The 12,471-nt window shown below is 33.1% G+C and overlaps 1 protein-coding gene across 3 annotated transcripts in view; it reads left to right on the forward strand.

The window, feature by feature from the left end:
* The first annotated feature begins 2,357 nt into the window (after positions 1–2,357).
* LOC101900142 (circadian clock-controlled protein daywake) overlaps positions 2,358–12,471 on the forward strand; it is a 396,529-nt gene continuing 386,415 nt past the window's right edge. For 2 of the 3 annotated variants that reach the window (XM_059125249.1, XM_059125250.1), the window contains exons 1-4: positions 2,358–2,586; positions 8,954–9,331; positions 9,398–9,544; positions 9,619–9,786. In XM_059125249.1, coding sequence (XP_058981232.1) covers positions 2,487–2,586; positions 8,954–9,331; positions 9,398–9,544; positions 9,619–9,776 — 783 coding nt within the window. In that variant the 5' untranslated portion in view covers positions 2,358–2,486 and the 3' untranslated portion in view covers positions 9,777–9,786. Of the gene's footprint in view, positions 2,587–8,953; positions 9,332–9,397; positions 9,545–9,618; positions 9,903–12,471 lie in introns of those variants that run through there. The other variant, XM_059125248.1, reaches the window with a different exon arrangement.

Raw genomic sequence — 12,471 nt, forward strand, 5'->3', positions numbered from 1 at the left:
AAATATCTCCTTTAACAGACCTCTGCATCTGACGAGCTCTACTTAAGTCCTTCTGATGAGCTCCTCCGAGGGATGAGCTCGTTAGAGTGACGAGCTTCTCTAATAGACTTCTGACAACCTTCTAACGTGTAATGAGCTTTCCTCTAATGACCTTCGGAAAAGAACCTCCAATGAGCTTCTTTAACTTGCTAATGTATCGAACCTCTAAGAGCTATTCCAATTTATCTCTGACTAGATCCTCTCATGGATCTGTGACCAGCTCCTTCAACCTATCTATGAGAAGCGTCTTCCATAATAATCCTTCTACGTTATGTACTATAACCAACTTCAAAATAAGTTCCTCCAATAATTAATACGGACAAATAACCGAGCCCCAATAGAAATACTCCTCCTGTGTTGTAAGGACCTTTGGCGAGCGTCTCCCATCATTGAAGACCCATCGTTGAGATATGTTTAAGCCCGCCGACTTCGAAATAACCCATTATGAGGCTTGTCATTGACATGTTTTGACGGAATTTCCCATCTCCTGAAATCGAAGTCAAAGTGTGGGCTGGGGTTTCTAGCGTCTGGAACCTAAATCATTAATGCAAGTATTTTCAAGCCCGACAACCTCGAAATACCCATTATGCGGCTTTTCATTGATATGTTTTGACGGAATTTTCCATCTCCTGAAATCGAAGTCAAAATGTGTGCTGGGGTTTCTATCGTCTGGGGTTTCTAGCGTCTGGAATCCAAGTCATTAATGCAGTCCTACGTTGACTATCACGAGTAAATTTAGTAGAAAACAAACCAGAGAGGAAAGGGGAGTGATGTTCTACTAAAAGCGTATTCTTTACGTACTTTTTTGTAATAAATCCGAAGTAAACCTTTTACCCGCACCAAGACGGATTTATGTGCAGAATTGACCTGTACGTTCAGTTATTATCACTTACAGATCCATTCTACTCCATTTCCCAAATTTTCGTACAATTTGTACCCTTAAGGTAGAAATTTCAGGAAATCGAGTTTGATCTCATTCCATCTCGTCAAGGTGTGAGCCCCATGCGAACTTTCAATGTACTACGGTACCCTTAATGTACAAATTTCTGGATATCGAGTTTGATCTCATTCCATCTCAGCAAGGTGTGAACTCCGAAATTTACTACGGTACCAATAGCTCAGTAACAATACTGTACCATTTTGTACTTTTCGTACCATTAGCGTAGAAATGTTTCAAAATCCCGTCTTATTGAAATACTATAACATTTATGTAACATGAAAAATCGCTGAATATGACCTCTTAACCACGAGAGATTTCCAATAGCTCAATAACGAAACCATACAATTTTGTTTCATTTGTATATGTTAGTACTTTTCGTGAATTTCGAAAATAATTGTCATATCTCACACCACTTATGAAAATGTCCAGATTCGAGTTTCAGTCACCTGGAAATAATATTTCGGCTTTCTACCCAATTTTAGGTAAGGTCCTCCACTTCTTTGTTTTATCAAAAAATCTCTTCGATTCGATTTAATTTTTTAACCCAAAGACTTTTCGGGTTTAAAATTATAAATGAAATTATAAAATTCTGCGGGTTATAAAACCCAGACTAATTGAGAATTACTTTTTTTTTTTTTTGTAAATTCATGCCAACGTAGCTTGATCTTTGTGGCAGGCTAAATACACACACACACCAAATGCCAGACAATAGTTCATTAAAAGTACTAACGAACAATTATGCAATTGCTTGCAGATTTGTTACAGTTTCAAATGAGATTTTTGGCAATAGTATTTAAGTACATATGTACTTTAATTGATATATATAAGTTTATATATATATTTTTTATAAATTAATTGCTAACCAGAGCGTGTCATAATGTCTCTGTCGAGATAAAGACATTAAATAAAAAAAAACCGTCCAACTGACAATTTGAAAATTAGCCAATTAACCAGGGTTGCGCATCACAAAGCCAGCGAGCAAGTGAGTGCATGCTGCGGACAAATGCTGCCGGGTGTTTTGGTCGAGGAGATGGAGGTGGAGGTGACCACAAAATACTAAATTCTAATCGTGATTCGAGTTAACAACTCATTTGTTGGCTTTAGAACTTTGCAGTTTGGCATTATTTTTTCATTTTATTTTTTATTTATTTTGTTTGCCGCCGCAACTGGCCATTGTCTTTGGCTTTGTCATTGTTCTAATGGATAGCTTCGCCTGCTGCCTGCAGTAGCTGTTTTAGAATTTCTACAATTGATAACGGTGACGACGACGTCAATGACGGTAGCGGTGATGATGATGATCATCATCATCATTATGATCATCCCCTTGATATTGATGATATTTCCTCAGTTATTTGTAAATAAATAGCCAACTGACCGTTAGCTGGTAGTTCAGATGACAGTTGGACGTGTTTGAAAACGGGTGAAAGTTTAACTTGCCAATCGAAATAGATTCTCATTGTCCTAAGGATATTTAGTTGGAGTGTTTAAAAAATTCAAATAAAATAAAATGTTTACAAAATATAGTCTTGCGATAATTGCTATTGCTCTTAATGTTCTATGTGTCCTGTCGGCACCGGCCAATGATTTCATTGATGTTACCGCCTTACGTGAGTGAATTTTTTTTATAAAATCGTACAAAATTAAAAATATGTGAAAAATTGCTCAAAAAAAAAAAAAAAAACAAAAAAAAAAAAAATAAAAAAATATAATAATTAAATAAAAATAATAATAATTAAATAAAAGTAAAAAAATAAAATTATAAAACAAAAATTTCGAGAATATTTTTCTTAAAAATGAATTTAAAAAACAATTTACATTTTTAAACTGAGAACACTATAATCCTATTGAAAAATACGACGTGGCTATCAGAAATACAAATAAGATTTTATAAAGAATAAAATAAATAAATGATAAATATATTAGTAAAAACTAAATAAAAAAATATAAATAATAAAAATAATAACATAAAATATGAATCCATAAAACATTAATCAATATAGCATAAATATAATCGAGATATATATAAAGAATATCGGAATTTTAACCGGTTTATTATAAAAGGATTGAAGTTCGTGCCTTAAGTCTTTTAATAATTAATCATAAAAAATAATAATAAATATAGCGTGAGATAAAAAAATGCAACAATATCAATTTTTTTTTAAAATTTTTATTTTTAACTTTTATTGAAAGAAAGCAAGAAATATCGGAAATAGTATCAAATTTTAGAATAAGTTTAGATTTGTTCGAATTGGTCACATTTGACACGAATTATGGTTGCTCTGCAGTATTATGGCCCATTCCCGGCTAAGCGCTTGCTTGAGGTGTTCGACACTTTGGTATTTTTAAGTGCCAGCCTTGCTTTTCAAAATACTCCAGACACAATAGTCCAACGGATTGGTATTCGGAGATTTTGGTGGTCATTGTGCGCTGGAAATGAAGCGAGAAACCTCATTTTGTAACCATTCTTAGGTGGCGAGTGGCGAGTATCGCTCTCAGCGCTGAGTGCTGGTGGAATGTCCAAGGTCTGCGGCCAAAATGTTTGCGTGCCCAAGGCCTTAGTACACCCTCCAGAATATTTTCGCGATAATACTTGGCATTTATTCTGATGCCACGGTCGATTAATACGAGCGGAGAATGACGATCGACTGTTATGGTGGCCCACACCACAATCAACATAGCCGGCACTTGAGTTCTGGTGGTCAACCGAAGGTGCACATTTTCAGCTGACCTCTTTGGCAAGTAAACTCGATCATTTTGTTTATTTACAAACTGCTGGACACGGAATGTTTTCTCATCGGAGGGGGAGAAAACCAAATTCGGTAGTACAACACTATCGGCCAAGCGAAGCAACTCTTTAGCTTTATTCAGTCTATTTTTTTTCTGTTGCGGTTGCGGTAAGTTCTTGCCCTTTTTGGAATTTCAATGGCTTCACCCCGAGCTCATTTTTCAATATTTGCCGAACGAAAATATTGCGATATATTCCGCTCACGAGCCATTTTTCGGCCATTGCGACACGAATTCCAATCAAGTCGCTTCTTTACTTTTCGAACCATTTCTGCTGATGTTGTTGTTGTCTTTCGTCCATTTCCTGGACGTCGAGCTACGCTACCAGTATTACGGTAACGGGCGATGATACGAGACACAAAAGATCTATTCAAATGTATTATTTAAATGCAGGAGTGCTCTAACGATAGCCACTTGTGGTTTTCCAGCCAAATATAAAGAAATCACACGTCAACACGCTTGAATTCCATCACGAATAACTTTTTTTTCTGGAAAATTCTCACGAAAATGATTTTGTACTGTTGTAAACAGGAATAATTTTAACAGCTGTCGGACGAGTGGCTTGGAAATGACAGAAGTCTGAAATTTGTTGCAGTTTTTTCATATTACTCTGCATGGGTGCCATAGATGTATTCGAACCTATTTTGATAAAATTCAAAGAACTTGCTTCTAGGCTAAATTCGGTCGGAAGTGCTGATATACATCCTAGTTGGATGAATACTAAACATATGACGCACATTTAAATTAAAATCGGACAGGAGCTGTATCTAAATTTGGACTGATTCTCACCAATTTTAATATTGTGCGTCCTTGGGCCAAACAAATTATTTGTGGACATTTTCATCTCAAATATACATGAATAGACGGACGGACATGTATAAATCGAGTCAGTATGTGATTCTATGTAAATCATTATAAGGAACTATGGGTCCATTTATTTCTAGAGTTCGTGTCTTAAGTCTTTCGTTTTAAACACTTCAATATTTCCAATGGCTATTATTTAAACGCAATAAAAATGGGTTTAAAAAAATAATTGAAAACCAAAAAATTTAAAACATCTATACAGGGTTTTTAAAAACCCAATATTTTTATGCAATGAGACCTTGTACGAAAAATTCGCAATTATTGTACAGTAAAACCTTGGAAAAAATGTTTAAAAAATCCACGTTTCTTGTGCAAAAAATCGTTAAAAAGTCCATGATTTTTGTGCATTTCTACCTTGTAAAAATAATTTTTTGTTGTATGAAATTTCAAAAATTTAGTAAAAAACTAGTTAGCCGTTTCCGTTTTTTGTACAGCAAGACCTTGTATATTGTATTCTTAAACACCCAGTTTTGCGGCCAGGAAATCCTAAAAATTTTTCTTAATAATCCACAATTTTTGTCGACGAGGACCGTATAAGAATTTTCCACAATTTTTTTTGAAAAATCCACAATTTTTGGCTTGATAGTCCTTCTTCAGAAGTCACCTGGTCAAAGTTAAAAAAACATTAAGATGCTCGAAAAATGAACCAATTTGGAGACCTCCTTATGTTTTTTTTTATATTGTTGAAAAATAACAACCTAGAGCCCTAGAGATCATATGTCTGTGGATGTAGACATACCCACCGCGGGGCGTGCGTGTCACTATTCAGGTATTTTTGGTACGAAAAAAGTCAGTTTTTTGCCAGTTTGGCCTCCCCCAAAATGGCTTCGAAAGGAATTCCTGTGTAGGTCGCTGTCTGTGGAATATATCATTTAAGTAAATATTTTATTTCAATGTAAATGAACTTTCCCAAATCAATTTTGTTAAACTTACAACACCAAATACCCCGATAATAAATCACTATTAGTGCCCATAAAAATATATAATTTTGTAAGGCAATTTAATAATATTGCGTGAATACAGCATGTCATGTGGTTACATTTTGGAGACATGCATACCACGTTTCGCAGACAATTGGGGGGCGTAAAATGCACGTTTGAATAGCTATGAATGTGTAATTTACTATTCGGCTCAACGACAAAATGCCGGTAAATATGACGCTTGGGAATATGAAATTGAAATAGAAAACGAAAATATTTGTCTAGTGTTGGGTTTTGTCGCATGAAACATGAACTTGACAATGAATTTGGTTTTTTTGCTGTACACGTGTGTCAAAATCAGGTGTGAGGAGGTTTAGGGGAATAAAAAATTTCAAAGTCAAAGAAAATGGTAAAACCAGAAAGGAAAGATCAAAATCGGGCGATTGACATACTGAAATTTACTTTGCTATATAAGGACTAATAATGCATGTTTTAAGGGTAGCTATAAAAGCTATTAACTCGGATTTTACGGATTTTCTTTTTATAAGGTAAAATGACTAAGTGTCTTAAATAATATTTTTTTGTTTAATGGTAAAGGTTATTTTTTTTCAAAAATATCGTGGATTTTTCCAGATCCAAATTTTACTTAAATGTGGATTTTTTAAAATTAATTTTGGAAGGTCCAAATTTAAGTCAAACGTGGATTTTTTTTTAAAACAATTTTTGAGGAGAGTCCAAATTTAAGTCAAACGTGGATTTAAAAAAATAATTTTTGGATTTAAATTTTATGGATTTAAAAAAATAATTTAAAAAAATAATTTTTGAAGGTCCAAATTTAATTCAAACGTGGATTTTTTTAAAAAAATAATTTTTGAGGGTCCAAATTTAAGTCAAACGTGAATTTTTTAAAAAAAATTATTTTTGAGGGTCCAAATTTAATTCAAACGTGGATTTTTTTAAAAAAATAATTTTTGAGGGTCCAAATTTAAGTCGAACTTTGATTTTTTTAAAAAATTAATTTTTGAGGGTCCAAATTTAAGTCAAACTTTGAATTTTTTTAAAAAAATTAATTTTTGATGGTCCAAATTTAAGTCAAACTTGGAGTTTTTTAAAAAAATTATTTTTGAGGGTCCAAATTTAAGTCAAACTTGGATTTTTTTATATCAATTTTTGAGCGCGTATTTTCAAAAATAGTTTTTTGGGGTTCCAATAGGGCCTCGGGGTGGATTTTTTAAAAATAGATTTTTGAACATGAAAATGAATGTGAATTTTTAAAAATAGATTTTTGGGGGTCAATATTTCCTCAAACGTAGATTTTTACAAATAGATTTTTGGAGGTCAAAATTTTCCTCAAACCTGGACTTAAAAAAAAATATTTTTGAGGGTCCAATAGGTCCTCAAAAGTGAATTTTTAAAAATAAATTTTTGAGAGTCCAAGTTTTCCACAAGAGTGGGGATTTTTTAAAAATATATATTTTGGGGGTTCAAAGGGATGATAAACGTGGGGTTTTTAAAAATAAATTTTTGTTAGTCAAAAAGGACGCCAAACGTGGATTTTAAAAAAACATTTTTTTAACGTGGATTTTTTAAAATTTTTTCAAAATTTCTTCAAAAGTGGACTTAAAAAAAATAAATATTTTTTTTTTTGAGGGCCCAAATTTTCCTCAAATGTGGATTTTTTAAAAATAAATGTTTGAGGGTCAAAAAGAACCTCCAACGTATATTTATTATAATATATTTTTCAGGGTCCAAAATTTCCCCCAAAAAATATTTTTTGAGGGTTCAAAAAGTCTTCAATCGTGGATTGTTAAATATTTTTTTGAGGGTCACAAATTTATATACTTCAAACCAGTTTTTGAGGATTCAAAGGTTAATAAACGTGGATTTTTTATTAATAGTTTTTGGGGCCCAATAGGATCTCAAATAAAAATATAAAATATATTATATAAAAATATGTATAAATATATAAAAATACATAAACATATAAAAATATATTTTTGGGGTCCATTAGGACCTCAAAATGTATTTTTAAAAATAGATTTTTGACAGTTTAAATTTTCTCAATCGTGTTTTTTTTAATATATATTTTTGAGGCTTTTTAAAAATATATTTTTTTGGGGTACATTAGGACCTCAAACGTGGATTTTAATAAATATATTTTTGGGGTCCATTGAAACCTCATTTTTTTCAAATTTTAATCAAACATGGATATTTAAAATATATTTTTGAGGGTCCGAATTTTTCTTAAATGTAGATTTTTTAAAAACAGATTTTCGAGGGTCCAAACTTTCCTCAAGTATGGATTTTTAAGAGTGGAACCTTGATGGTCTAAAGTGGCTTTAAATGTGAATTCAAAAAATGACGTGGATTTTTAATAAATATATCTTTGAGAATCTAAGATGGATTTAAACTTGGATTTTTAAATAATTCTGGTGGTCCAAATGATCCTTAAAAGTGGTCTTTGAGCTTTAAACGAGGATTTTTGAACATGTTTTGGCAGGACTTAAACATTAATTGACAAGGATAATTTGGAAGGACTCAAATGCAGATAGGGAGAAAATTTTTTAAGAATTTTTTGAAGTTCTAATAAAAACTTAAACGTAGATTTTGAAAAATATATTTTCTTGAAGGTCTGAAAAGGCTTATGTGTGGATTTTAATAATATCTGTTTTTGGTCCCAAGAGGGCTAAAAGACATTTAACTTGTTTTTTTACGCAAATTTTTGCAGAATAATTGTAGAAGAACAATTTATTAAATGGGCTTTAAGTTTGGATTTTAAAAAGGCTTCAAATGTAGATTTCTTTAAATATTTTATGAAGCTCTAAAAAGAGATCAGTTTTTTTTTTTGAATGTTTTTGGAAGCATCGAAAGGATCTAAAATTTTCCGTATTTATGCGTGTAGGGCCAAAGACCTTAAAACGGAATATATTATTGAAATTTCCATACTTGGAATTTTAACAATATTTTTCGAACAATTCCTAGTTGGGAATTTAAGAAAGAATTTCAGAGTGTATTCATTGAAAGGATCATAACAGCATTTTCAAAATCATTTTTTTTAGGTTTCAAACGTTAACACTATGTATTAAGACCTCAATGTCGATTTGTTGGTATATTTTCGAATGCATCAGTTTTTCAGATTTCTAAGAAAAAATTAGATATTAAAAAATGATTTTTAAGAGGTCTGTAAAACCCACGATCGTGATTTATTTAAATAAAATGAGACGGCTGCAAAGGCCTACCAAGCCTTTTGTCAAAAACAAGTATGTTCGTTTCTTAAGTCTTTTGTATGAACTGAAAATTTAAAAATTGAAAAAAATTAAAAAAATGTTTGTTTTCAAATTATTTTCCTAACGTTACCTTACTCCAATTTCATTACTAATATTGCTCTCTCTTTCTTACAATCCAGCTGATGGCATCGAGCCATGCAAAGAAGATGAGAATATTAACACCTGCATCCGTGATGTCATGCAATCGATGATTAAACGCAGCAAAGATGGTGTCCCTGAACTCAATATTCGACCCACTGATCCTCTGATACAGGAAAAATCTAATTTGCAATTTGAAAATAACTTCGTACAGGGTAAGATGGCGCTGCGCAATGTTCGAATTGTTGGCCTCTCCAAGTCAACGGTGGATAAGACTGAATTTGAAAGGAATGGTGATAAAGTTAAATTTACCACCTATACAAGGACTCCTAAACTGCAGGTGGATGGTTCGTACAAGGCTGAAGTGTTTGTCAACAACAATAAGATGTCATCGAAGGGAATTTTCAATGTTACCATAAGTAAGTTCGACATAAAAATCGATTTTTTATTTTTTCCAAAAAAATTATGTTTTATTTTTTAAACAGCCGACATATCTGCCAAAACGGAAACTGAAGCTGAACTCTATGAACGTGATGGCCACAGTTATATGCGTATAACAAAATTCAACATCGATCCCACATTGGGTGATATGCATGTATATGCCACCGGTTTGGTGCCCGATAAGGCTTTGAGTAAGTATACCCCTCGCTCTCTCTTTCTCTATTTTCAGAAAATCTTAAATTTAATAAATTCCTCTTTCCTTTAGATGATGCCCTCCTGGATTTGGCCAATCAAAATTGGCGCCAAGTCTACAAATCTGTTGTGCCAGAGACTCGTTCCACCTGGGAACCCATTTTCCTAAAAAATGCCAATGAATTCTTTGCCCATTTACCCTTCGATTTGTTGTTGATCAACAAGCAGTGATTTGATGCCCCTCCCCTAGACTAATGGAAATTTTTAACTAATAATGGCTTAAGATGCGAACGATGAGTATTTTAAAGTGTATATTTATAGAAAAAAAAAGACAATAAATTATTGATAATGCATAAATGTTGGCTACCTAAAATTTAGGAGAAAGTGGATGGATATCGTAGAATTAGTGTATTAGGACTCTTTCAAAAATTGAAATGCCAAGTATGCAAAAGTGTTACTGGATTCACTTTTCCCTACGTAAATGTTTTTGCTAGTCAAGGAGACACAAAAAACAACAAGAAATTGGATAGAGACGGCAGTTCTCAGTTACAGTATTATCCTGCTCGTTTCCGACCTTCCACTTTTAATATTTACATGAACTTTTAATCATGTACGATATAGTCCTTAGAGGAAAAACTTTGTCTCTATAGAGGATACTATTCTTAGATTCAATTTATTAAAGGCATTTTTAAAGGTGTATAAGGCCTATAAAGAAGATCATTGAGAATATTTAAAGATGAATTTGAGATGAGAGTGTTTTGAAGGTTTAAAAGGGGAATAAAACGTAAATTTTTTTAAGTCTAAAAGGACGTCAACAGCTGATTCTGAAAAATACTTTGTAAGGCTTAAGAGGGCTTTTAATTGTAAAAATTTTTTTGAAGATGTTAGGCTTTAAGCGTGTATTATGAAGTGTATTTTTGTAGAGCCAAAGGGATTTTTTTAGCTACTCGTCTACGGGACTTGTGGGACGTCCCGTCGAAATATATTGTTACGTTGCTGATAGTATAACATTTTTTCCAAATATAATAAATAATGTAAATAATATTTGAAGATTTTCTAAAAGTCGCTCAAACGTAGATTTTTAAGAATATTTTGAAAGTTCGAAAGTGCAAATTTTTCAGAATATTTTTTGAAGTTTAAAAAACCTCAATCGTGAATTTTAAATACAATTTCTTAATTTTCAAGATGTCCTCAAACGTGGATTACGGATACTTTTTTGAGTGGAAGCGAAGGTCTTGAAAGTCGACTTTAAAGAATATTTTTTGGAAGACCAAATTTTAAAGAAAATTTTTTGAAAATCTAGGAGGGGTTAAAAACGCGAATATTTTAAAAGCCCTAGAATGACCTCAAATGTGAACATGAACAAATATTTTTTGAGTGAAGTCAAGAGAAAGCCAGTAACTAGTGCGTGGGGAAGAAAGATCGAGGAACGAGACCCAACAAAGACAACATATTCACAGTAGGTAAGAGGGGTGAAGAATAGAACGACACCACAATTGACCAACGAGAGTGAGTTTCCGTTAGTCACTCAGCCACGAGGTTTCTATCCGTAGAAATCCTCCAGCTTAATTCGCCGCTAGTTAATACTGGAGAAGATTAAGTGTTAGAAAACCGCTCTTGAAGTCCAGGACAACCCGAGTAGTCCACTTCCGCGATTCTGACAGCAATAGGAGACAGAGTAACCGACGGTTTCAGAGCCCGATCTATGACCTTCCTATTTAAACCAGCGAATTGCCAAAACCGCTGGGAGCCAGAACCGCCAAAGCATCGAAGCGTCAAATTGGCAGCAGAAGAATTTTAATAATTGAGGGGGGCATCTCTACCAAAAAAATATAACAAGCTACTCTCCTTACTCAAGTCACTGACAAAAATAAATTTCTTGGCCATGGCGAACATACCCTAGCAGCAGCGTGACATTACAAAAGGGGACCTCAATTGTGTGTTCTTAAGGTGGATTGTTAAGAGTATTTTTCGAAGGTCCTTCCAAGGTGCATTTTTAAGAATTATTTTTGAATTTCCAAAATGATTTCAAATGTGTCCTTCAAAAAATATTTTTCAATGTTCAAAATTTTAAAAAAGCTGTAAGTTCGGCCGGGCCGAACTTTGAATACCCTCCACCATTTGGAACGAATTAGAAATTTTTCAAAACAAAAAAAAAAAAAAAAAACAAAATTCATTAAAAATTCTGTTAACATCTTTAAAATACCTAATATCGGAAGGTGCCGATATATGGGGCGATATACGATATTGTGGATCAATGTAGACAAATCTATTTATAGGGGTAAAGTACTCACAAAGAACTCCTTGTGTAGAATTTCAGACAATTCCGTGGAAAAATGTGGTTAACATCATTAAAATACCGAATAGCGGGGGGTACAGTTATATGGAGACTATACGATATCGTGGACCTATATAGATAATTATCTTCCAGGGGATAACGTACTCACAAGGAACTTCTTGTGTGTACTTTCAGGCAATTCTGTTAAAAAGTGTGGCTAAAATCATAAAAATACCAAATATCGGGGGTTATCGTTATATGGGGGATATACGATATCGTGGACCTATATAGACAACTCTCTTTCAGGGGGTAAAGTACTCACAAGGAACTCCTTGTGTGGATTTTCAGACAATATCATTGGAAAATGTGGCTAAAACCATCAAAACACCGAATATCGGGAGGTACCGTTATATGGGGGCTATATGAAAACGTGGATCTACATGACCCATTTGCGAACTTAGTCTGCCTACTAGCAAAATAAAAATGTGTACAAAATGTTAGCCATCTATCTCAATTCATTCGAAAGATAGAGTGATTTCCACAAACGGATAGACGGATAGACAGACGGACATCGCGAAATTGACTTAGAATTTTACGCTGATCAAGAATATATATACTTTGTTGGGTCTGACATGAGTATTTCGAGGA

This window comes from Musca domestica, unplaced genomic scaffold, assembly GCF_030504385.1.
Source record: "Musca domestica strain aabys unplaced genomic scaffold, Musca_domestica.polishedcontigs.V.1.1 32, whole genome shotgun sequence".
Lineage (NCBI taxonomy): Eukaryota > Metazoa > Arthropoda > Insecta > Diptera > Muscidae > Musca > Musca domestica.